At 46.5% G+C, this 26,979-nt stretch overlaps 1 protein-coding gene across 2 annotated transcripts in view; it reads right to left on the bottom strand.

Moving 5' to 3' along the window:
* Nucleotides 1–26,979, bottom strand: part of MYO1D (myosin ID) — a 182,743-nt gene that overhangs the window by 122,973 nt on the left and 32,791 nt on the right. For both annotated transcript variants that reach the window (XM_074162905.1, XM_074162904.1), the window contains exons 2-14: nt 21,736–21,944; nt 20,800–20,893; nt 19,677–19,842; nt 18,067–18,120; nt 17,041–17,136; nt 15,901–16,017; nt 14,156–14,359; nt 12,890–13,035; nt 12,690–12,804; nt 11,339–11,509; nt 5,924–5,994; nt 4,016–4,090; nt 2,375–2,507 (exon numbers count right to left, since the gene is read on the bottom strand). In XM_074162905.1, coding sequence (XP_074019006.1) covers nt 2,375–2,507; nt 4,016–4,090; nt 5,924–5,994; nt 11,339–11,509; nt 12,690–12,804; nt 12,890–13,035; nt 14,156–14,359; nt 15,901–16,017; nt 17,041–17,136; nt 18,067–18,120; nt 19,677–19,842; nt 20,800–20,893; nt 21,736–21,944 — 1,651 coding nt within the window. The remainder of the gene's footprint in view (nt 1–2,374; nt 2,508–4,015; nt 4,091–5,923; nt 5,995–11,338; nt 11,510–12,689; nt 12,805–12,889; nt 13,036–14,155; nt 14,360–15,900; nt 16,018–17,040; nt 17,137–18,066; nt 18,121–19,676; nt 19,843–20,799; nt 20,894–21,735; nt 21,945–26,979) is intronic.

Raw genomic sequence — 26,979 nt, 5'->3', positions numbered from 1 at the left:
CACGAGCTGAACTTTGACTGAGAAACAGTTATGGCCTATCCGTGGAAAAGGCTGGCATCCGTGACAGAGATACTGATGATAAATGGAATGAAACTCACTCATTTCACATAAGCCAGCCAGCCTTCGGTGATGAATTTTGGTACCTACTGACTCAAGATGGATAACGTGCGATTTCAACACTCTTCATCTCCCCCGGGGAGTCGCGGGAATTGTTCAAACCACCACGGTACACAGAATTCTCTTGACTGTTCTATTTTCACAAATACCAGGTGGTATTATTTTTCCAATAAACAAGCAAATGAAGTTTTTCCACGAATGCTTGTTGAACCTCCCCACCAACAGCTCCTTGCCATCCCACCTTAATCACAGCCCTCCACTATGACACCCCCAGCAGTTTCTGTCTGTGTTCCTGAAACACCTCCCTGCGGTGCCTCAGGGTCCCCTCCTGTTTGGCTCGGCAAGAGACAACGTGGCTGCTCTGTAGATGGAGAACTGCATAAACAACAACCAGCAGCAACCAGAACCTTTGTCCTTCCCCAGCGACTCATTTTCATAGAGTCATAGAATGGTTTGGGTTGGAAGGGACCTTAAAGCCCACCCAGGGCCACCCCCTGCCCTGGGCAGGGACACCTCCCACCACACCAGGTTGCTCCAAGCCCCCTCCAACCTGGCCTTGAACCCCTCCAGGGATGGGGCAGCCACAGCTTCTCTGGGCAACCTGGGCCAGGCTCTCACCACCCTCACAGCAAAGAAGTTCTTCCCCACATCTCATCTCCATCTCCCCTCTGTCAGTGTCAAACCCTTCCCCCTCCTCCTATGGCTCCCCTCCCTCATCCAGAGTCCCTCCCCAGCTTTCCTGGAGCCCCTTGAGGGACTGGAAGGGGCTCTAAGGTCTCCCCGGAGCCTTCTCTGCTCCAGGCTGAACCCCCCCAACTCTCTCAGCCTGTCCTCACAGCAGAGGGGCTCCAGCCCTCCCAGCATCTCCGGGGCCTCCTCTGGTCCCTCTCCAACAGGTCCATGTCCTGCTGGTGGCCGCAGAGCTGGAGGCAGCACTGGGGGGTGTCTCCCCAGAGCGGAGGGGCAGAATCCCCTCCCTCAACTTTTTTCATAACACATGGAGCAAACTTGCGGGGTTCTTGCAATCTCTATACCCAAATTTGCTTAGGGTTATCCAACAAATTATGGGGGGGGACTGACAGATCAGGTAAATCTTGACTCCTTAGAAATTCAAAGTAAAGTCTGTCCCCCAGAACTAGAATTCATAAATATAAATCAAGAGTGTTTCCATTTCCTAGTTTTGGCAAACAGGAAGCAATATGCTATTTCCTGTAACATTCCCAGTGAGGATAGCTCTCCCTGTGCACAGCCAGCACTGTGTGACCCTGCCCTGACCAATACAACACCCACAAAGACTCACGTGGCTGCCTCTCCAAGGAGAAATTCAAACAGCGCTCTGATCTTCACAGGGTCTTCTTACTAGAACAAGGATCATTGCTTTACAAAGCTTTTCCTGGCCTTTGCACATCTGTGGGCACGTTATCCCTCCTGATCTTGGGCCACTAACATTTCCTTCGCTTCCACAGCTCCCGAGAAGACAGTCAGAACACACTGCCCTTTATTGCTCAGTTACTCTAAATGTTAACACAAAGCACTGCTCTGGGCTCACTGCTCATCTCGCAGGGACCACATTGCCCTTCGCCAACACTCCCAAAATGCCAGGAGTCCAGCAAGGTCAACGGCACCAGTAACACCCAAATATTTGGTGGCAATCTCTGCTCGCAGGAGGGATCACGCTGCTCGCCTCATCCTGCTGCTCCAACAGCGCGTTCAAACTGCCCTTTTCCCAGTTCATCCCTTACCTACCTTTCGCACACGAAGCAGTGCTTGCCAAAGCTATGCCTTCTACTATAAAACTTAATTATTTAGTAGAATGAAAGGTTTCACTTCTCACCCTCTGCCACAGCAAAGAGGAAAGAAGGAAATCACACAGGTCTGCCTGGGTTTTCACAGAGGTCTCTTGGCATTGAAAGCCAGAAAGAATCTCTCCACTGTGAAACTCCATCCTCTGGGCCCTCTGCCAGAAGAGTTTTGTTAAAGATGATTATTTATTTGATATAATTAAAACCTAAGAGAGACTGGCTTTCCTACAGGCGAAGACACACTGGTCATAGAAGAAACAAAAATCCAGCTTCTTCGGACGGCAGCAAACTCTCAGACCTTCACGGCTGCCCAGTGTCACAGCCAAAGGTCACCCGCCACTGCTCAGCTCGGCTTTCCGGCTGATCGCAGTGATAGGGAGGTGGCAGCCTCTCCACGGAGAAGCTACACCCCACTAATTAGATGTTGGAGTCGATTTTGAACCAGAAACGCTTACCTTTGATGCCAGGTTGTCCACTAGTGCAATCATGGAGTTCTTAAAAAGAGTAGCAGCTGTCAGAGGTCGCTTGGTTACCTCGGTGATGCTCAGTTTCCCTTCAGGCCACATCATCTTCAGCACAGGGTTAGAGCTAAAAGACAGTCTCTTTAATTACACAATCTAACAGCACTTCAGCTCAATTCAAAATTCAACAGCTCCCTTCTGTCCAGATCTACTGGTGTTTTCAGCTCAAAATGTATCAGCCAAACCAGTATGACATTCCTGGGCAAAACAGCTCTTGCTCTTGAGCAACACACGGCTCAGGCTTACAACCCAATGCTCTGGAAGAATGACAAGCACATTCTCCTCTTCAGATAAGGACGTGCAGTAATGGGATAGTAAAAATCCCGCAGAAGCGAGCTATCAAAAGCAGAGTCTGCCTTACCGACACAAACATAAAGAATTTAATCAAAAGAGAAAAGAGTAAGACCATAACCCACATCATCCTCCCTTGAAACTTGCTATCTGCTTTCAAGCTGTATTTCTGCACTGTTCTGGATATATCAAATAATTTATACATTTTAGCCTACATTTTCTTGAAGGATTGAAGGAGGCAAAATGGCCATGATGGAACAGAGAAAAGCTGGAAGCTGTTAGGGCAATCCAATAGCCAATCTATCACGCGCTTTAATACACCGTAAGTGGTCTTTGTGAGCAGTCTTTACCAGAGACTTCACGGAAAACAGAGCCTAAATTTAATAAAACCTCCGTACAGCAAATATTTTGCAGGTTTTTGGTTAGTGTGAAGTCTTGAAAATACAAACAGCAAGGGAATACACTGAGTAAATGTTATCAGGACTGTAAACTAAGTTAATGGCTGTACTAGCTGTTAAAGCAGACAAACAGAGCTGCCCAAGCAGCTGCAGCCTGGTTTTTACTGACTTCCACCCCTGAGCAAAGTCTCTGAAAGGCTGAGATAGGCCACAGTTACCAAAGAATTAGAACAAGTTTAATGCCAGCTGCAAGGAAAACAGCTTTCTGGAGCACTTATTTTGATAGAATTTTAATTTTTCAACTTGTACTTGCCTAATTAGCATTTATAACACGTGACTACAGGGTTTAAATTTTTCACGTCACCGCACATGCAAAAAGGATTCAGATCTATTTGCCCGTTTTTCCCCTCAGCCCTAAACTTTCTTTCCAAACAAGGACCTGTAGCTGGGGCCAACCATCTCTGTAGTTGACCAAACGCTACTCAGTATCTTCGGCACCAATTAAAGAGAGATGAGCAACTGAAACCAGTCCAAACCCTTGGTTAATGACAAATCAGGGAGCACAGGTGATCTCCGCACAGCTATCGCCATTGCTCAATGAGCTGGGTTCAAGCAACCACTTTACATTCAGTTCAATTAAAGGTTTTATCAGAGCAAACCCAACACACACACAATAAGGACTTTATCCTGAAAAATCAAACTAAGAGCCCTCGGGTCATGGTAGATACACAAAGATCAAATCCCAGAGCAATGTGTTTGTTCACGTGCACCGAGCACACAGCAAAGAGCATCAGCAAAAACGTCGGTCCCTCCTACCATCCGCTCCGTCAACCAGGATTCTGACAAATGAGATTTCAATTCACCTCATTAATACTTCTATTCCTACCTGTTGTACATGAGGCGCTTGAAGTCTTGAAATAAAGTGTCCTTGTTTTTGTCAATAAATCCAGTGACTGAGTAGCTGAAAAAATATAAAAAATAAAAAAGGAAAATAGAGTTAATTGCAAAGAAGCAAAGTCCTTCTGCGAGCTGCTGGTATCAGTGTGGAATCAGCATCCCTGCGCTCCCACAGACACAGCAGATGCTAATCAGGAATCCAGCTCTGTTTCCCAACCTATCACTAATTTGCTGCACGAGCACTGTGGGAGACTCCAATCCTTCTGCCCGGCTGTTTCCCTCCAGCGCAGGCCCAGCGTACGTCTGGTTTTACAAAGCCATTTGAGCCACGCAGGTGAAGAGCACGATGGCCGAGACGCCCAGCGGGGCCTGAGCAAGTTGTAGACAGCCCAAACTCTAGAGTTAACTCATGGCCTCTGCCTCCTAATTCCAAGCACGTGTTTGTGTTAAATCCTACAGAAATTATGTTTTCTTTTTCAATATGTCTAGTCTGTCCCTCTCTTGGTGTCAAGGAAGGTTCTCTAGTGGGAAAAAAAAATGAAGAGCAGCCTATAACCAGTGACTGGGGAACTCTTGGAAATCAGCACACACCCCCTTTGGACTCTCCTTCCTCTATCCCCACAGAAAGACCACCCTGAAAGATTATGGTTTCAGAGTCTCATCTCTTCTCCAAGACTCAAGACAGCCAGCGCTCCCTCCTCAAAGAAAAAGTCCATTCAGTGACTCCCACTCAGTTGCTTCCTGAGGTTCAGACCCCCCGGGAATCCTGTGCCCGAACTGCAGGCACTGGGGTCCAGAGCCCCACAGCGTTCAAATCCCTGCGTGAAGCCACCTCCAGCCTTACCGCCCCGTGTAACACAGTTCAGGCTCAAATATTATCTGCAGATATTGCCACATTTCAGTTTTCTTTTACAAAATTTTTCAGCCGCCGGCAGTGAGAAAGTTCACCCGCTAACGGGGCACCGTGTGTTTCCTCCTCCTTGGCAAAACGCTTTGAAATCAGGGATGTCTGAGGAATCGCTCAGCAAAGACTCCAGAACAAAATCGAGCTGCGCTGAATGGGCTTCTAAATTAAAGGTAAATTTAATCCCAAGGTAAAAGAAATCCTAAATGATTTCCTCATTAACTCCCTTTAGATTCCGCTGGCCTGGGGAGTTACACCTACCCTAAACCATTCAATCACTCCAGTGATATTCCAGACAGTTTCTAACACATGGGCACCTTTCACTCCTCCTTCATCCTCCTTCCCATGGCTGTCCCATGCTGTAGCTCTTTCTCCTGGTTTGGGGTGGAGCAGAGCCAACTCTCTGTTCAGTAACTCTTTTTATTGCTCTTCTTCCTCTCCTTGGAGCGAGAGGTGGGGGAGAGCAGCCGGCATCTCCTCATTGGCCAACCTGGCCCAAACCACGACACCGTTCCCGAAGGCTTCAGCTACAGGAGAGTTTCCAACCGGAGCAGGGAAGGCTCCTCGCACTGATCCTCATTTCGGTCTAACACTGGGGTTTGAGTCTGCTCAAACCGATTTGAGACTTTCCAGCCAGAGAGTTATATAATCTCACTAAAACAGATGTCAAAACCAGATTTTATTAGCTCAGTAAAGCTTCTTGCATAAACAGAGCTGGCTGGGGCTTTTCCCCCCCCTCTCTTTTTTCCTGAAGCTCTTTTTTCCTCACACACCCCCCCCCAACATTCTCCTTTTGTTTCAGTTCCAAGTACAAAATCATATTCTGTGTAGCGAGTAACCAGCGTAAGATTTAATTGATAAGCAACCGCTGCCCTCTGTAATTCCGTGTGGCAGCTATTCTGCTTCTTACATTAAATCAGAACGTTGTACCACTTCAAAGCTGGCTAAAAGACAAAAATAGAAGGTGAAACTTTACTTCTGGAAGAAACTCACATCACATCTCCGGCGTAGTGCTTGATTCGAAAGTCTCTGTCAAACTCCAGCGTTTTGTCGGTTGCACAAAGCTAAAATAAATTCACAGACATTAAAACATCAGCCGAGGATTTTCAGGTTTCATGGAAGAGCAATACGCATTGGAAATAGAAATGGAAACTGTAGTTATTCCACTTTCTATATGCACGTGTAGATGTGAAATCCAGTTATAACACTGCTTCATAATATTTTTTCATGGGTGCATTATAAAACCATGTATTTGGACAAAATCAAGTTGCAAGACCCTACAGTTTTAATAAAAAATTGATACTATCTCAGAAACACCATTAAGCAAAGAGAACATTCGTGCACATGGAGAAACACTGCATCTAGGAGTCAATTTACGACTTTTTTAAGTCTTTATCTTTTTTTCCATTGCAGCATCACCCTCAGCAAAGAAAAGAAGAAATCAAAATCTGGCAGTTCCAATAGCAGCGCTTGTCCCGTCCCAAATCACTCCAGATGAAGGAAGACCCCTCGCGTGGTGCCCACCCCTGCGGACACGGCGGGGGGGGGGGCACAGCTCCAGCCCCTGCTCTCAGCCCATCACATCCCTTCCCTAAAGGAAGATGCCATGTGCCCACGTGGCAGCCATTCGGCAGCAGTGGCCAGAACACACTCATCCCTTCAGGAATAACAGAAGCCAAAAAATCCACCAGGCTCAGCTTAATTAAAAAAGGAGACCAAGATAAAAATGAGGATTAAAAGGAAAAGGGGCAAGTAGATGAATGAAGTCTTTGCAGGAAGCGTGGGCACTATTTAAAAACACCGAGGGCTATGCGCAAATATCTACTATCCAGCAAAAGTCTTGGGAAAATAAAAGAGAAAATTAGCATGGCTAAACTGCAGGGCAGGAGAGATTCTTAGAAGCAAGAAGGTATCCCCCAAAAACTTCCCCCATATCCAAGAGTAGAAAACAGATTGGCTCAAACTGAGAGAACAGGTGGGAAAAAAAAAATAAAATCTAAAAAAAAAAAAAATACCAAGGAGGAAACCAAAAAGTTTGAGTAAAAAGGTTCAGGGCAGGTTACAAAGGTGTGAGACGCCAGCAGAGCAGGAGCTGGAAGCGGAGCAGGAGCAGGAAGCACGCCAGGGTCTGCAGAGCTGACAGACGACCAAGGTGTCAAAGGAACACACAGAAAATGAAGAAATGAGGCCACACCGGGAAAACAAAGTCATTTTTCTGTTTGGAGCTGTGTTCACCAGCAAGGAGCTATGGAGGATGCAACGCCTTTTTTCAACCACCCAAGAGATACATCTCTAACCAAGGTGTCAATAGAAGAGGTACGTGACAAGAAACCATAACGAAATGAAGCAACTGTTGCTGCCAGACGGGACAGCGTTGGCTGCACAAGCTGCTCCCTTAGAACTCACCCAGAGACTGGAAGGCATTTAACATGACACTAGGGTTTTTAAGGAATGTTTTTCTCCGTGAACCTTTTGTCTACTGAATTTCACTGAATTTCACTGAATTTTTAGAGTTGGAAGGGACCGTAAAGATCATCTAGTCCAACTCCCCTGCCGAAGCAGGATTGCCCAGAGCATGTCAGAGCACATCACTCAGGACTGCATCCAGGTGGGTCTTGATAATCTCCAAAGAAGGGGACTCCACACCCTCCCTGGGCAGCCTGTTCCAGGGCTCTGGCACCCTCACCGGAAAGAAGTTTCTTCTCATATTCAAGTGGAACCTCCTATGTTCCAGCTTGTGCCCATTGCCCCTCGTCCTCTCACTGGGAACCACTGAAAAGAGTCCGGCTCCATCCTCCTTCAACCCACCCTTCAGATACTTATAAGCATTGATAAGGTCTCCCCTCAGCCTTCTCTTCTCCAGGCTAAAGAGCCCCAGCTCTCTCAGCCTTTCTTCACTGGGGAGATGCTCCAATCCTTGAATCATCCTCGTTGCCCTTCGCTGGACTCTTTCCAGTAGTTCCCTATCCCTCTTGAATTGGGGAGCCCAGAACTGGATGCAGTATTCCAGTTGTGGCCTCACCAGTGCAGAGTAGAGGGGGAGAATGACTTCCCTCGACCTACTGGCCACACTCTTCCCTGGGCAGCCCAGTCTACTGGACAAATCAGTTTAAATTAGTAAAAAAGAACAGCACGTGTATTGATATAGCTGATCATCTGCTTGGATTTCTGTGAGCCTTTCCACAAGGTTCCTCACTAACAACTCAAAGAATTTAAGCTTCTAAGAGACACAAGAGAAATGGTCCTCACACATAACGGATGGAAAGATGGGAAACAGGGGTCCTGCGGGGTCCTGCGCTGAGTTCTACGCTGTTAAATCCTCTTTAATGAGCTGTGATCTGAGGGGAACAGGAAGGTGATCAGGCTTGTTGATGGTACTTAATTATTCGGGGAAGTAAAGACAATGGCTGGCTGTGAAGAACTGCAGGAAGACATGAGATGTCTAAAGGAATGGCAAAAAAGAGCAAATTAAATTCAAGATAAATACAGTGATACACACACAGAAAAGCCAAAGTTCAAAGTTCCAACCCAACAAGTACCTTAACTACCCTCCATCTCAAAAAGGACGCAGGAGAACTTGATGAAGGGGCTTGAAGAGGCTTGATGAAGGGCAAAAAGGATCGATAGCGCTGACTGATTGCTACAGGAGGAAGGGCCAAATGAACTAAACCTCTTCAGGTCAAGAAAGAAACGCCAGGAGTCGATGGCAAACGACATGGGGTTGATGTATGAGAAGACACAGTGAAGCATCTTTTGCTGTTCAAGAACTAGGAGACAAGAAATGTAACCTAAAAGGGAGAAGGTAGGAAAATGGGAAGGAAGGAGCTCTTCACGTGAGGATGGAAGCTGTGGAATTCTTTGTCAATTTAAAAAAAAAAATAAAAAAAATAAAAAAAGAAGTAAAACCAGCTATTAAGGACACCAGCCCTGATTGAGGAGGTTCCTGGGCTGCAGATCACTGGAAACTGGGAACATATCAAATTTTCGTTATACATTTGTCCCGTATTCTTCTGTCACTTAGACCATCACTGTTGCCTACTGCCTTGGAAGATGCTACGTCAGGTGGACTAGAATGGACCTTCTCATGTTCTTCCCTTCACGATCGGTTTGTTGAGATTGATACTTTCCACAATTTGAAGATTGAGGAATTCATCGACTGTCCATCACTGCACTCCATCCTTTGAAATTATAAGATTAATTGAAAAAATCAGAACTTAAAGAGGCTGAGAAAAGGCACCCGTGATGCTGAGAAGTACTATCAGAATAGTTACCACGTCTACAGATCTAGACCAGCATTGGACAACTCGGAGAAGGACAACCCATGCTCCAAGAACATAAAATTTTGCCACAAATACTCCTAGTGGAAGTTTTTGCCAGTATTTTTCCTGGTTTGTTTGGCTTTCAGCAGGACAACCGAGCCGACAGCGGCAGATCAAACATGCAGCGCACAAACTAGGACGCTACTATTTAGGGCAGAGCAGCCCCTTAGAGCTTATCCACATGGAGCCAGTGGAACAGCTCTAGAGGGGAGCAGTGAAGCATTAATTCGGGCTGAAAGATGGGAGCTGCTCCCGTATCAGCACACACACTTTAACTCTTTACCAACAGCTTCCATCTACACGGGACTTCACAGTATCTGGACAGAACCACCGCAGTCTACAAAAGCAAATTACGAACTGACATCAAGTCCTTTGTTTTAATTCAAGCTGGAAGAGGCCGGTTTAAGAAGCGGAGGTTTCCTCCAGCAGTTCTAGAGGGGACTGAGGAAGGTATCTTAGACGCTGGCAAAGGACATCTGCAAAGATGCGAGAGGGGGCAAAAAAAAAAATTAATTACAATGCTGAGGGTTTTATGGGTCAATTTTTTCAAGGCTATATTGATTTAAACTAGAAATTAGCAAGCCAGGAAGATACATCGTACCCTCCATAAACATTATTTATAGCAGGATTCCTTGTTTCCCTCCTAGTCTGTGCAAACAGTTTTCTGACAATGCCACCCCCTGCTGAGGAATGCTGCGACTGGCAATATTTTCTTTTAATTCTTCCTGTGCTGCGAAGGGACTCCTGAAGGTAAGGACTCAAACAGATCATTATTTTTTTAATTTTCATTTTATAGCCTCCCATATACTTGATGAAATACAGTCCTCTTCCCCGTATCCCAGCACTACCCGCTCGCTCCGTGATGGATCCTGAGCAGACACAGGCCCAAGGACGGACCAGAAACTGAGCTCAGGTCTATGGACCAGGCAGCTCCAGAGGCTGGACCGTTCCCACCCCACGGCAGAGGAGTTACACTCCCCTCCCAGCCCAGGCTCCACTATTCACAATCATTAGTACTGCTAAAGGAAGCAATTTGCATTAAAGTGTAGAAACGGCCTGAAAATACTTGTTTTCAGGCGAGTTTACTCAGCACGTGCTACGCATCTGCTGCTTAAGCAGGTGAAATGTAGGTTATGGCAGAAAGCAAGATGCTGTCCCCCTCCCTGAGCCAGGCAGATGTGGCAGAGGAGGTGACGGGTGCTGCAGCTAAAGGGCACTTCAGGAAAGCCACATGTGGGAGGAAAAAGTGCTTATTTTATTTCCATCCTACCCAAACAAGCCTCATCCAGATCTATTGTTTATATCCAGCCTCCCCGGAGGCAGCCTTTAGCACGTATCTTATACAACCATGCTCATTTTGTATTTCTGACCTACATAAAATATAGGGGGGGGGAGAAGGGGGGAGCCAGCGTTCTGAACGATGCATTTCAAACAACATTTCTCAGTAGAGAGACCTCAATAAATTAAAGGCCCTTATTTGATTACTCAGTGTGAAAGAGTCTCAAAATAATCAGGCTGGTGACCGTGTTTTCAAAACGCTGCCAAGTGAGGAATAAATAAAGCCTTTTAATTCGTACATTGTACCGAAACCAAAGCGAGTGGAAGGGCCTGGATGATCATAGGTACAACGGGAGACGAACACGTTTTGTAGCCAACAACGATGGGAAAAAAATAAATCAAGAGTGCTGTAATAATGCAGAAGTGTGAATAATTTCACTGTCACTATGTATTAGAGCAGCCGGGGAAGAACGTCACGTGGGTTGAAATCACACATCGATTGGCTCCAGATGACATCATGGTATGTCAAGGCACGAGCTCACGCTTCTTTTATGCCCGGAATAAAACCGATCTCACATTGGACATCCTTGAGCTCCCTCTGCCGGATTCCAGGCCTGCCCAAGGAGCGGCCTAAACCCAGAGCAGGTTCTGTAGTCAGGAGCTGCTGCTGCTGCTCTCGGGCATCTCATTTCACACTCAAGGGTAATGATTTCCAACCCTACAAGTCTTTTTCCTTATTCTGCTGCATCTTAAAAAAATAGCTGCGACACAGGAAAGGAAGAAATTTTGAGGACAGAGAGGAGCAGGTTACCTTTCTGCTGGAGAAATGAGCGTGCTTCCCCAGCTTGTTATTTAGAGCCTCGAGAAACATCTCGTCTGTAACTTTTCCCACATTCATGCAGGCGTCGTCCAGAATGGCAATGATCCCCTTGTGCTGCTGCTCTACCAGGTCGACAATGACCTGATTGTTAAAGTAATCAATCTGTAAAGCACAAAGAGCAGGTCTATTTGTGATTTTGACTAGTGACAGAGAGGAGTACCGGTGGTGGCCACCGCTGAGCAGCACCACGTGTCTGGCAGAGAGAACAGGGCCCACCATTCACATAAGGAGCAATTAACGTGTTCATCACCAACCCAAAATTAAGCAGCCCCCTCTGCGCTGAACAGCAGAGAAGGTGGTCTCTCACACACCTCATGTTCATCTCGAGACCTCTGTGAAAAATCAGCTGCTACAGAATGCACTTTAAAATGCCTTTTACTATTCAACTGTGCACAGTCACCACAGCGAAAATTGCACATCTTGTCCTTGGCATTATGAAAGGATTTTGAACAGGAGAACTCGAGGTTTTTACATGTGACTATCTACAACTAGACAAAATAGAATCGTAGAATGGTTAGAGTTGGAAGGGACCTTAAAGATCATTGAGTTCCAACCCCCCTGCCATGGGCAGGGACACCTCCACTAGAGCAGGTTGCTCCAAGCCCCATCCAGCCTGGCCTTAAACACTTCCAGGGATGGGGCAGCCACAACCTCCCTGGGCAACTCGTTCCAGTGCCCCATCACCCTCACAGCAAAGAATTTCTTTCTGGTATCCAATCTAAATCTCCCCTCTTCCAATTTAAAACCATTACCCCTTGTCCTGTCACTACATCTCCTGACCAAGAGTCCCTCTCCGGCTCTCCTGGAGGCTCCCTTCAGATATTGGAAGGCTGCTATGAGGTCTCCCCGGAGCCTTCTCTTCTCCAGGCTGAACAACCCCAGCTCTCTCAGCCTGTCTTCAGAGGGGAGGTGCTCCATCCCTCTGATCATCTTCGTGGCCCTCCGCTGGCCCCGTTCCAACAGGTCCCTACACAAGCACTCGGAACAGAAACACGCAAGGATACGTGTGGCATCACAGAGATGCCACGATATGTTTAACTCAGACATGGAGTCACTTCTTTTCCCACACCACGGCAAACAAAGCGATGTTGTGAGATAACTGGTGAGCTGCTTCTTCCCCAGCCTGATTCCCAGGCAGCCCGTCTGACAGTACAGCTGGCAGGGACACAGATGTCCCATCACCTTCGACGGGAGCGTACGTGTGGAGCAACTATAGATCCGGGCCTTGTGCTGGTAACACTGACCTCAAACCGCCCTCACCCACCCCTGCCAAAGCACTCACATGCTTCCAGGGAATTCCCTCGCGCTGGTACTCTTCCTGCTCCTGCTTTAGAACCAGCTGAATGAAGAGCTGCTGTAGCTTTTCATTGCAGTAATTAATGCAAAATTGCTCAAAACTGCAAAAACATAAGGATAAGAAGGCGATGAGCTTTCTCACGCGGGGAAGGTGAAGGCACAGCGCTGTGCTTTAATGTGGCTCACCTGTTATTGTCAAAGATTTCAAAGCCATAGATATCCAGGACGCCAATGACTGTGTTTTTCCCATGTATTGTAGTGTCGTAGTTCTTCACTTCAATGACATCATTGATGTGTGTCACAATCCAGCAGAAGAGGCGCTCGTATATAGCCTGCCAGGAAACAAATACCCAGGAGTTTCGCCTGCATCTGTCTCAGTTCTTTCCAGTAAAACGCAACACGTGGTGCTACAAAGCTTCATCCAAGATCCTGCCCCAACCACACAGAAGCTACAGATAACATTCAGCTAAAAGTGAACAGCTACTCACAAGCAGAAAGTATTCTATGATAATATTTTTTTGCTTTCTTCCCAAACTCATTTACACAAAGTCTAAATCCTGGTGAGGTCACCAGGTCCAGTGGTTCCTCTAATTTGCTTCCAGTCTGCTTTTCAGCTGCCTAATAACTACCACAGCTGAGAAGAATTTAACAATATTGAAAAGCAAGTAAGTTCAGTTATAGAAACCTACCAACCGAACACGGTGGCAGTAAAATATTCCCATTCACTTATCAAAAAGAAAATGTAGGTATCTTCACAGTCGGCATGTTCACAAGGTACTGTGAAGCTGTGCAAACATATCATCTTAAGAAAAAAAAGTCAAGTTAATAATCAAGGATCTTCATAACTTCATCTGTTCTTCTCTTGTCATTTGATTTCTTAGCAAAGGATGGACAATTGTCATTCCTTCTGTCATCAGTATCCACCTTTCTAAAAAAAACATAGCACTTCAGGTCTCCAACCTGAGTTCTAGATGCTACAGCTCCACTCTCTGCGCTTTGAATTTAACTGCTAAATGAAGTCAAGAATCGTATTTCACAAAACATCCAGCCCTGTACAATGTATTCTGTGCTCTGCAGACGCCAGGAAGCCAGGCTGGCAGCTCCCCCCCATCCTGCGAGCGCTGGGGGTCGTGGTGTGGGTTGTCCCCCAGCCCAGGGAGGGCAGCCCCGCACCCCCTACGGAACACGGTCAGAAATAAACCCACACAAAGTACAGACCTCCTGTGTCTCAGCAAGCACCGTACTTATTGATCCACCCAGGGATCCTACTGGGACCTAAGCACTGAAAAACGAGCAATTAAGAAGGCAATTCAATATTGAATGCCCTCCTCGGGCACCGCCATTCTTTGCTGCATCAAGTACAACTCAATCAAAAGGCAAAAGCAGAAGAAACGCCGCCTGAGTTACTGCCACGTACAAAACTGGATGCAGAGAAAGGAAATTTAAACTCACTTTTGCAAAGGCGTCTCTGCCGTAGGTGGCTTCTTGTTCGGTATGTTGTTTGTCAATGACGTCCCGGCCGGTAGCTACAGTTCGAAACAAAAGTGCCTTCTCCACCATGTCAGACTTTGTTGAGAGCAGGTCTGCGATGATCGACACGACCTTCCCATTTTCTATGACAGGCGTGTCACCATCCACAGAGAACTTCAGGTTCCCCTGCAAAAAGCAGCAAGTAAGTAGATTTCTCAATCTCTCTTTTATTAATACGAATCAGTACACCCCAAATTCATCCACATTCCACCTGCTGTTCAAGCCAGTAAATCTCCAAACACAGAAGGGTGCGACTTGCATATCCACCGACCCACAGAGCTCCAACGCCAGCAGAAGCAGCAAAGCATTGACTCAAAGAACAGCATTCCTGCTCGGTGTTCAGCTCAGCTTTCGGAAAAAAATTACGTCAAACACTTCCAGGGGTTTAATCAAACACTGTCTCAAGATTCAGAGTCTAGCGATGGGAAAATTCCAGAATGTGAATGGTGCCTACAAGAAAGCTGGAGAGGGACTTGTAGGGCATGTTGTGATAGGACAAAGGGTAATGGCTTCAAACTGAAAGAGGGGAGATTTGGGTGAGATCTGGGGAAGAAATTCTTTGCTGTGAGGGTGGTGAGAGCCTGGCCCAGGTTGCCCAGAGAAGCTGTGGCTGCCCCATCCCTGGAGGGGTTCAAGGCCAGGTTGGAGGGGGCTTGGAGCAACCTGGTCTGGTGGGAGGTGTCCCTGCCCAGGGCAGGGGGTGGCCCTGGGTGGGCTTTAAGGTCCCTTCCCACCCAAACCATTCTATGATCCTACGAAATTACATTAAGTACACTAATGCTGGATGTAAAATTTCATCTTCACAGCAGCTCGCCCCAGAAACACTCGGCTGCAGTTCTCACCGTACCACTACTGCCCACAGAGGTGATGGGGATGTTCTGGGGAGCTGAGAAGTCAGCGGGGACGATGGGACTGGCTTGGCAGTGCAGAACCACAATAGCTTCCTTACTGACACCCGCAGTGCCAGGACAAAGCAGCGATACCCCTGCGCTGTTTGCAGGAATGGCCTCACACCCTGCGTGGCCACACTCTGCCGCCATCCCCTTCCCCAGCACTGGGAAACATCTGCTCCAAGGTGGAGAAAAAAATTGGAAAAAAAGCTACGTTTTCTTTGCCACCTTCCTTCCACCCACCTGCAGTGCCTCTCCCCTCAAGGAAACAGATCTGAGGTACAAGGACACGGCACAGGGGAGGAGACTCTCTGGATCCGAGGAGAATATGGGTTCAGGAAGGGTTTCCTTAGCACCAGAATACAGAGAATTAAGAGGTCTCCTGTACCCGGCTCTGCTCAAGACTCCACCATGGAGTGAAGCACCACCCCTCCAGCAAAATCACAGTGGGGACGGTGTGAGGGCAAAGGGGACAGAGGGGTAGGTAGCAAGGCGAGAGCTCCCTACCCCTCACCACCAAACCCAAACAATTCCTTCCATTCCTTTTCAGAACATTTAACAGGTCCCAGGGCTTCGTGGTATGTCTGGTTTGGGATCTGGAATATGCAAGAATAAATGTGATCTTCCATTGATATTGCAGCTTCAGGGTCTGTTCCAGCCAACAGATCTTCCAACTGCTTCTGCAGCAAGAAAATCAGAGCTGCTGGGAGTACAAATACAGTGTTTGACCCCCCCCCCGAAGAACCGCCTGCTCACACCTGCGGGCGGGGAGCTTACCAAGTGAAGAATGGCAGCCACAATTTTGTAGACAGTCTGAATCTCCTCTTGCTTGAAGCCTATCACTTTCATGGCATCAGCTACTGCTTTGAACTCTGCACCGTCGTTGATGGAACACTGAGGGGAAAGAGATGTTTGGGATGTGAGGGGCTTAATGAAAATCAGCTGTGAGAAAGCAAAGATTTTGCAAACCCACGGGAAATAGCTATGTACTTTGCTATTTTTCAGATGCATGACACTGTCATGAGATTTCCCAACTTATTCTGAAGCCATACCCTCTGCTCGTACGCGGAACCCACGTTGGACGCGCGCACACCAGCAGCAATGAGATACAGAAATCCATCACAGCTTAATTAAATAGTTCAGTACTTTCCCAGTGGAATTTATCATGAAAGAGTAGAGCAGTGCAGTCACAGACCCTCCAAGAAGCAGCATGACGTTTCTGGTCACCATCTTTCTCAAGATGAGCCTCTGTGCCCTCCCGCTCACCTGGGTTTGTGCTCACGGCAGATTTCTAGAGAAACTGAAACGCGCCTCTGAGAAGGTCTGTGGGTTTGTTTGCCAAAGCGCACCTCAAGAAAGCAATTAGGAAATCAGGGAGCCTTTCACCTGGACCCTGCTTCAGAGGGACAACACTAGGGACAATTCCAGATGCATTTAGTGTTCAGGATCTTGTTGTCCTAAAAGACTTTATGGGTTTGTTCCTTTCTTTCCTGCTCAGAGGCCCTCTTGAGGCTGAGTCAGACAGGAAGAATGAACGCTTCGGTAACTTAAAAATGAATCCTTATGGCTTTCTGGTCCAGAAAGCAGCTTAAATTACCCATGATGAAGCATGAAAGGTCTGTCACTGGTAACAGGTAAAATACCTACGCTTGCATTTATTAACAAAGGTGATGTCTCTCCTACTACATTTGACTGTTCGTTATAAGCCGACACAAGTGCAGTACACACAAGTACACAGACACTGGTCTTCTAGGGCCAGAAACTCCATTAAAAATAGCTCGTTAGTGTCACCTTTCCATATTCGTCCTGTAAATATTGGTCTCAGCTTCTGCCACCTCAGCCGTACTTGAAGTATTTCAAGAAGCATTTACAATTTTAAGATAAATTTTCCTTTTAACTCCCTGACAACAGCCTCACCTTTATCTGTGCTCCAGGGCAGATGTAGCTGTACGCAGACGCGTCCTTCTGAAGATGTAGAGAACGTAACATCTGGTCAGAACCCCCCTGGAGGAGCTGCACAAAGAGAATTTTAAGAAACGGTGAATGGAAAGAAAAAATTCCTTCCTTTTTCTGTTTCTTTTTCATCTACTTGACAAGAAAAAAATCATAAAAACATTAAATTACTGCAGAATCAGCTACAGAATCTGGAGTTACAGTCACAAGGTGTGCAAGATACAGGGGCTGCATCGCCGTAGGCTCTGACCACCGGTAAGAGGTCGCCTCAGTGACTGTCCTTTGGGGTGACACAACTGTTTAGAAAACCAGGCTGAACCGTTCACAGACCAGACACGTTCACAGCTGTGACACGCCACAGATGTGTCTTGGCAAGTGCATTTACCTTCCCTGCCACACAGAGACTTTCCAACCCGGAAACGCCACATGGACGCGAGGTGCTAACGTGCCATCACGGAGTACTGAGCACGTGCGCAAAAAATAAACAAACCTACATTTCCCTCACTGCAAAACTGAGAATAAAGGTTATAATAATAGGCCGACCGTTTCCCCCAAAGGACCCACAAGGGAATCGCCGTACAACATGGAAAACATTAAAAAGAACCCCCCCCAAAAAAAGAAAATCAACTTGATGTCATAAAATTACTTCCATATGGACTGAAGGCCTCAAGAGAAAATAGAGGGATTAGACTAATTACAAATAAAACAGTGAGTCAAAGTCCAATATTCTATCAGATTTGTTTAGTTAGCCTCCTTTTAAGTTTACAAATGTGTTAATATGGGGCTGGAGGATAGAAAAAAAGCAAATCTTCCCATGCTCCTTCCCCAGACCAGGCCTCTTCAAAGAGCTACAGAACCTGAGATCACCCAAGATGCAACACCAAGGGAACCCTCTGCAAAACACACGAGAGGGTGAAAGCTTTAAATATTTTGCCTATCGTGTCTGGGAAAGTTGAGAAAAATCATTTGTTTCAGCAAACGTATACAAACCTGGTAAAAAGAATGAAAGCTTCGTTCTCCCGGCTGTTGCACAATCACACGAGACTGGGGGGGGGAAACAAAATACAAAGATGGATATTTCTGGATGTGGATGGTCTGATTCCCCAGCACCTCCCCTCAGACATCAATGCATGGGTTCAGCACAGCTAGGACACCTCCAAAGCCATCCTATCTTACAGCAAATCTGTTATGAACGTTATTAGCGCGGCACGACCATGGAGTTTGAAGTCTATAATCAAAAAGCCCAGCTTGTGTAACAGCTGCAATGTCCTCCTCCCCCCCGCAGGAATCCCACATGGCAGCTACAGAATCGCTTTCAGGGAAGAGTCAAATAAAACACAATTTTAGTTTGTTATTGACATCGCTGGCAGTGAAACACAGGACTCTGTGACTACAAACCAAGCGCTCCCTGGGCCACGGTAACCGCTTGTGCAACCCCAGGCCAGGCTGACAACAGCCCCAGCCCCTGCAGGAGGGATCGCACCGCTCTAACACAAGGGTGTCGTTTTAGGGAGCAAGAGACAGTTCCATCTGCAGAGCATTCGTTGCAAAGCAGTGTAAAACAGCCCCCAAATAATTAAATGTTAAATGCAGCAGAAATTCAGTCCGCAAGCAACGTATCCTTATTTTATGCTACAAGTTTGAACTGCGGAGAGCGACAAAGCCCGTGGTCCTGCCGCAGCGCAAAGTCACCGCTTGTGTTGGGAGCAGAACCTCAACTGCTGTCAAAGGGGAAACAAATTTAACTTGGGAGAAGTCAAGAATATGAAATAAAGGATCGGGATTTAAGTCACTGCAGCTGCAGCCCCACCCCTTTTCTGCATGAAAGTATCACATGTTAAATGCGTGGGTTTGTTGGTTTGTTTTTTTAAATGAAGTGTTTATTCTGAAAATAGACTTCAGGGAAATAATGGGAAAAGTAACAAACACAAACAAAAAAAGCATGTTAGCAGATGTGGTCACACATGTCAATTAAAGCCAGACGTGTGTCTCACACATAACGAGAACTGTTAATAGATCAAGCCACTTTCACTACAGGGTTTTACATATTCCGATGTTTTCAGCCACCACTTAATGACACGACAAAAAATAATAATTATGCTTAGGATGATTTGGAATATATAAAAACAAGCTACTAAAAGATCACACAAGGCTGTGGCGCTATTCCAGAAGAACACTTCTCAAGCATAACGTTGCTACTTACAGACCTAGATCTCTTCTCCTTTTAGTCACCAGTGAGATCTCAATGCGGGAACTTATAAAGAAGGAGTTTTACAGAGTTAAATTAATCTCAGCTTTTATTCTGGATACAGAGTTCTTACAGCCATCTGCTCACCAGCTTTCAGGTACCACCGGTCCCTCACAGGGTGAGCTCTGAGAGCGGCGGTGGGAAGTCCCAGGGCACTGCCAGGGCTTCAGCGGCAGTTCAGTTACAGTAATTCTTGGAGAAAAAATACAGCCTTAGATTTAAATCAGATTGTGTGCCCTCGTACGTAAGGTAATGACATACCACACTTGAAAGGAAAATTTGCTATCGGCAAAGCACATATTACAAAAGTAACTACACAAAAGCCTCTAACTCTAAAGCGAGCGTGACTTACCTTTTCTAGTAAGTAATTATTGATATGCCCACCTATGGGGTCTCCTTTAAAATCAAAGTTGATATCCATATATTTTCCAAACCTGCTGGAATTGTCATTACGGTTTGTTTTGGCATTGCCGAAGGCCTCTAGCACACAGTTGGATTTCAGCAGGATGTTCTTCACTCTGTAGCGCAGAGACGTGGAAAAGAGAACAGGGTAAGCCCAGACTTGTACGCTCAAACCAGGGAAATTTCTTTTTTGCAGGCATTTCTAGAGAAGAATTTAGTAACAGCGGAGATGCTCTCGGATGACGTATCTGGCAGATGTGTATGACATTAGGAATCCCGTGGGAAATCAGCTGGGAGCTTTTGGTGATGTTCCTTATTGCCGAGAAAATGGGAACCAAAGACCAGATCCCACCACTGAAAATACCACCAAAAATTCAGTTCCATAATGTATATAAGTTTTGAAATCGATTCCTTGGACTCTTTTGCAAATAATAAGTCTGTTTCAGCAGAAAGTCACATTCTTTGCTCAAAATGTTTTACTCTAAGGCTGACAGGCACATTTTGCCTGGAATATGCTCCTTGCACTCAACATGCTATTCTAACACACACATATTTAAGGCAATTTGCCACAGGAAACATGATTTCTAGATACTGTTTTTATTTTGAAAGTTTGACCTTTCAAAATAAACTTTTCTACGTGATTTTAGCAATCAATACTGCAAAATTCCCAGAGTAAAAGTAGTATCTGAAGAAGTTACGCAAATGCTGTAAAATCAGCATGGAATTAGTACAAGAGACCATCTAATAACACGGTTAACAAGGGTTTGACACTGACAGAGGGGAGACTGAGCTGAGATGTGGGGAAGAACTTCTTTGCTGTGAGGGTGGTGAGAGCCTGGCCCAGGTTGCCCAGAGAAGCTGTGGCTGCCTCATCCCTGGAGGGGTTCAAGGCCAGGTTGGAGGGGGCTTGGAGCAACCTGGTCTGGTGGGAGGTGTCCCTGCCCAGGGCAGGGGGTGGCACTGGATGGGCTTTAAGGTCCCTTCCAACCCAAACCATTCTATGGTGCTACACAGTCCACAGAGAGAGATCCCTAAACCAAACAATTTCAATTCTTTTTCTGCCAAGCCCTTACCTTTCCACCTCCGCTCTCTGGCCGGGGTTGGTAATGGCTGCGATGTACTGCATAATATATTTACTGGCCTCGGTCTTCCCAGCCCCACTCTCACCTGGGGGCATAAATACAAAGATGACACAACAGATCAAAAAAAAAGCAAAGCAAATCCCTGAACAGTCTATCTTAATTCCACCCCGACAGCGTTTGGGTTTTTTATTACTGTTTTTGTAAAGCAATCCTGTGTGCCCTTTGAATATTTTCTAAATATAGCCACAACCCTGCCTGGTTGTTGGTGCTGTGCTGACTTCGAAGCAGTTATGATGTAAGATTTCACAGGTCGGTAAAAGGCCTGGCACCCAGAGCATCAAAAGGAATATTGTCAGAGCAGAGATTCTGGCATGCAGAGGCTCGGCCAGCCCCAGCGCCGGGAGCTGCAGTACAAGAGGCTTCTGTTCCACGCAGCGTCTCGGGTCTCTCGCTTTTCAGAGCTGCTAAAGCACGGGGACATCAAGGAAACGAAGTGCCAGGATCCAGATAGCGACCGTTCATGGTACAAGCACTGCTCCCACTGTTAGAGCCACCACGAGCAATCAGTCCGGCCACCGGAACAGAGAACATCAGTCATCCCAGGGACAAAAATCAGCAGTTCTCCACAGAGAGACAGGAGCCTGCTCTCACTGATCTCCATTCAGGCAGCAGAGCAAGCAGAGGACTCCTGTTCCAGTTATCACTCTGCAGGCACAGATTAAGCTAATGACTGACACCAGCGCTTGAATTAGATAAGAAATAATTGCTAAGGTCTCCACACACAGATTCAAATGCAAATAAGCAATTTTAACATTAATGAAGTTTTCTTTTATAAAATGCTGTCATTAGCCAAATCATCCGTCTTTGTCTGCCCAGAATTTCACAAAGATCAAGTGTTCGTCATAACGAAAAGCTCTTCCAGCTTACCTGATATCACAATACAGGTGTCTTTTGATCGCCTCTTCATGGCTTTGTAAGCGGCATCGGCGATGGCAAAGAGGTGAGGAGGCCTCTCGTACAATTCCCTTCCTTTGTACTGCTCGATCATGTCACGCCCATAGATGTTCAAGTTCTTGTAAGGATTCATGGAAACCACCACCTCCCCGATAAATGTATAAATCCGTCCTTTTTCAAACCTACACAGGATGAGACAAAAGGAAGAAAGGGAATTAGGCAAACGGCAAGATTTAGGATGTGTCTTCCAAGCAAGTTGCTTGTTTTAGCAGGTGAACCCTTCAATCCATCGTCATACTGAAACATTCCAATAAAACACTGATTACAGCCATTATCTGACCAGGGTGGCCGGGGTGGCACTAGTTACCGTATTACACACAGCCCCGATGTTACACGGACTAAGAACTACAGCTAGCGTTGAATCTTACTGCCCACAAAGGACATTTCTACTGCAATTTCCTTACGGCATCATGGAATTGTCAGAGTTGGAAGGGACCTCTAGAGATCCTCCAGTCCAACGCCCCTGCTGAAGCAGGGTTGCCCAGAGCACATCACTCAGGACTGCATCCAGGTGGGGCTTGAAGGTCTCCAGAGAAGGGGACTCCACACCCTCCCTGGGCAGCCTGTTCCAGGGCTCTGGCACCCTCACCGGAAAGAAGTTTCTCCTCAGATTTGAATGGAACTTCCCATGTTCCAGCTTGTGCCCGTTGCCCCTCGTCCTGTCACTGGGAACCACTGAGAAGAGTCCGGCTCCATCCTCCTTCAACCCACCCTTTAGGTACTTGTAAACATAGATAAGGTCTCCCCTCAGCCTTCTCTTCTCCAGGCTGAAGAGTCCCAGCTCCCTCAGCCTTTCCTCATCAGGGAGATGCTCCAGTCCCCCAATTGGAGCATCCCTCAATCCCATCAATCCCCCTACAGATGCAAGACCGATCAAATAACCGAGGTACAAACACCGATCGTATTTCTGAGGGTAACAAACTTTTGCTTTGCCGACGCAATGGAGCCGGCTTTCTGCATATTCAGGTATTTCTGTTGCCGTTAACACACTGCCAGAAACAAATGTTCCTAAGAAATTCTTTAGCAAGACTTATGTTAATATAATTTCCTGTTTCTACAATTGACAATAAGATGAGTTTGTGACGAGTTCACATAATCTGCTTCATAAAGGGGATTTAAAGGCAAATTCTTTTTTCATACTCTACAGCTGTCCGTAGCCCAGCTCAGGCCAGAGAAGTTGTTTTGAAGCCGCTCACTGCAGGGTCTAATCACATTAGGAAGAAAGTAAACAAAGATACAAGCTAAGAAGGAAATTACAGCCTTTCAGCTCCTGCAATTACCTTCCTCTCCATCCTTTTCGCTAGAAGGCACTCTGCTATCAGCACTGCCGCTAACCAGAAGTGAAAGCTTCTGAAGAACGTGTGAAAACAACCCCAAACGACACCTTTCCTCAACCCTACCCAGGCCTTAGTAGTCCTGCAAGCAAGAAAGAAAATAACTTCACGTTTGTTTTTAAAAAAAAAAAAAAAAAAAGTGTTTAAGTTAAAAGATGTTTCCGAAGAAATTCACATTTTCCATTTTCTCAGAAGTCATCCAGTAGAGCACAGAAGGAATTTCAGATTAAAGCTGAAGAATTCATACAGCATTTGGTTCTCGGGAGAAAGAATGCAGCACATTCCCAGATCAACGTGCAAACCATGGCATTTCTCCCCTCCAACACCTGTGTTTAAATCTTACGACATTAGATGGCACCATAACACCTCCATAGAGCACAGGGCCCGTCCTAATCCTTGATGGACCCCGGCACAAATTCCAGCATTACTTTCTTGAATTTATTACCACCCCCGTGTGGTGACAGGCTTGACATTTTCTATTGTTCGTTTGAGAATTTTCTGCAGCATCTTGGCAGCGTTAGTTTTTAGCAGGTGTAATAAAACTCAAGAAATACAATCTGGCCACCAGCATTCCGCTTCCCAAAAGTGGATTTTTGCCTCTAATTGCGGCTTCCTCCCAGAAATACTTCACAAAAAAGACACAAGAATTGCAGACCATCTTTTTGTTCCTGCATTCGGTTTTAACCGCGGGTAGTCCCGGTAGGCATTTCCCGAAACATTAGTGAGCTTAAAATGCAGAGATATTTTATATTTTAGAGATATATGCTGTTTGAAAGCTACCAAAAACATTTTAGGAAAGGCTGTTAGAATTAGCAATACCAACCACAGCTCACTATTGCCACAAAAATGATGGGCAACCCACAGGCAACAACACTAAGCAACTGGTTCCGAGCCTGCTATGGAATACGGAATCACAGCCTAATTCTTAAAAAAAAAAACCCAATTTATTCACTGGGAAACCAGAAGACAGACTCAGGTACACAGGAAGCCTCACACACTCAGCCCTTGTCGTTTGCTGGCCCTAATTGTAATTCTCTGAAGCACAAAGCGGTTGGGAAGGTACCAAAAAGGCAGCAGAAGACACAGGTGGGTGCAAAGGGATCGGATACTGGGATGCTCACCTCCCGCCCTCGCGGGAGCAGGAGGGACTCTACATATACATGGGAGAGGCGAAGAAAACCCAAACACACACACCGCTGTTTCTATTAAGGAGATCAAATCACACTGGGACATACATATGTAATGGAAACCATCACAAGGACACAAATCAGCAGCATCCTTCTCATCTTTTTGGAGCTGGGCCATCTGAAAAGGCATGTTGCCCAGTGGAGAACATATAGACTGCTCTCCCAAAGTCACTGCACAGCACACAACCACCACTAATGGCACTATTAATGATAAAAATAAAGATACAGCAGGTTCTGGAGGACGGTTTTAAGCCCCACGGTACTGCCAGGCGTACGGCTGGAGGGTTCACAGTCAGCACAGAGAGGCTACAGGGGTTTCTTTTAGCTGCAGAGAAGAAAAAAAAAAAAAAAAAGGACATCCCTGCTGAAGTGTCGTGCCAAGTCACCATCACAGCACCCAATACTCTGACCTCTTCCTTAAGTAATGAATTATGTAAACTTTCAGCAGCAGAGCCCAGTTTAAGTTTCCTGCCTTGACAGTTCAGTGTCCCCGACTGCCTCGGAGGCAGGACCATCAGATTTGCCTCTGTGGGGCTGTCCCAGCGCCGGGAACCCTCACCCGGGGCACAGCTCGGCTCCGCGGGTCTTACGTACAGCAGCTGGACGTTGCCCGCTTGTGTCCCCAACAGCTCTGGGCTTAGGCCACAGATCTCACATTTGGCCTCCAAGTCAAGTCTTAAAAGGTTTTACTAGTTTTACTAAACTCTAACGAGTTGTGTCTTCAAATCTCTGTGTCAAACTGCAGATGGAGACGAGAAAGAAGGATCCATCTCCGGACTTGATAAACGGGCATCTCTCAAGCTTGGCTTTAAGGATACGGAGCTCACGAAAAACTGACATCCCCGTTTACCTCTCCGTACATTCTTTTTTTCAACTTCGTAGCGCCACAGTTAAAATTCCAGAGCTGTGCTTAGACGTTCCTCAAAGGAGCTGCCGCTCCTGGCCCCTCCGCGCCGATAAAGCCCCTTTTCAGCCGGCTGTGCCGCTCAGACAGCCCAGGCCAAGAGCAGCAGGGGCTGTTTTCCTCCCCGCGCCGCTTCCCTCGGAGATCCGCCGTCTGCCTCGCCCAAGGAGAGCTCATGAAAACTTATGAAAAGAGCCAACGAGGGCAGTGCAAACCGGGAGGTTCAAGAGGCAGTAAATTCGCTATTTTTCTGCGAGGCAAGGTGACAAAAAGAGAGGATGAAGCTACGCGGTGCTTTTCGAAAGGCTCGTCAATCGGGGCACGCACTCCTCAAGGGAAAGCGCATCAACATAAAGGTCGGCGCCATCATTTCAGTGCCAGCATAAAACACCCGGGAGGGGATTTTTGTTATTAAAAGCAATCTACGGCCCACTTGATAAAAGGAACCCCTGTCCCGACTCCCGGGGGTCGGCACTTGATGGTCAAACCTCGTTGTGTCATGAAAATCACATCATCTTGTGCTGCGGTTCCGAGGAGAAAAGATTTCCCTATTTGAATAATTTCTCTATCCCCGTCTTCTGAATTTTCCACTTATTACTTTGGCACCTGAAACGGAGCTCAGCAGCCAAAAAGAAAGTCACAGTATTTAAATCCTGGTGTGTTATTTTGATGAAGAACATCAGCTCTTTCATGAGAAGTTTTTATACTAGTTTTTATTACCTTGTTAAAACATGGATTGATAGTGAGAAAATATAAACCAGAAGGTCACAGAATATAAATCACTTCAAGGGACAGAAACGATTGTCTACAAAAGGGGACTGCCAAGGCTTTGTTTTGTAGTTTTCTGTTTTTAGGGAGTTGAAAAAAAACAATACATCCTTAAGTGCAGACATCCTACGTTCACAGCCAATTGCCATCGGAAAACACACTGCAGGACTCGGAGAACTGAAGCAGAAATCTTCGCCACCAGAGAGCACTCACATTTAGGATTTCTCCCACCTGACAAACACTCCAGTCAAAAATAAAACTGTTCTTACCGAGGAAATGATGCAACTTCAAATGCACTCAGTACAAATAAAGAAAAGAGTTAGTTGGCAAGACTTGGAACCCATACTCCAAAACAACATCTGCAGAACGCAGACCGTTGAACAAAGGCACCCCACCACGCGAGCCCCGCTCCAAATGCTGCAATTCAAATTATAAAGGGAATTTCTAATTAATCATTTACACGGTAACTCCTCTGGACCGAAAGATAAACAGAAACTCCTCAGGACGGCAGAGAGCAGGCAGCGTTCTGTGGGCTTATTGCTATTTCTAGAATTGAGCGTACTGGGAGATGACCCGTGCCAGGTCCCAGGGACGCTCTGCAGCGAGAGCGGAGCCGGGGCTGCACCTGGTGCGAAACGCCTCCTCGGATACACGGTTCACCAGTCGTTCCCTCCATCTGCCGGGTGTCTGAGGAGCAGAGCAACTGCTGGAAAAATCATGTCAAGTCACCAGTCGTCTCATTTTCTGCTACTTTAAGAGAGCTGAAGCGTAGCTATTGGTGTTATGGATCATCTTCTCCTGGGAAAAGACCTTCTCCCATGTGGAACTCCTCCTTTCCCACCGCTGCTCATGGACTGACACCCCACTCTGCGTTACCTGCACACCAAAGCTTCACCACAGCAGGTGCTCAGCAAAGCTCCGTCATCTCACCTCTCCTGCTCCCTCATGCTCCACAGATCCTGCA

The sequence above is a fragment of the Numenius arquata genome, chromosome 23 (assembly GCF_964106895.1).
Source record: "Numenius arquata chromosome 23, bNumArq3.hap1.1, whole genome shotgun sequence".
Taxonomy (NCBI): domain Eukaryota; kingdom Metazoa; phylum Chordata; class Aves; order Charadriiformes; family Scolopacidae; genus Numenius; species Numenius arquata.
Note: the sequence above shows the minus strand (reverse complement) of the source record. Positions and strands in the feature narration are given on the sequence as shown.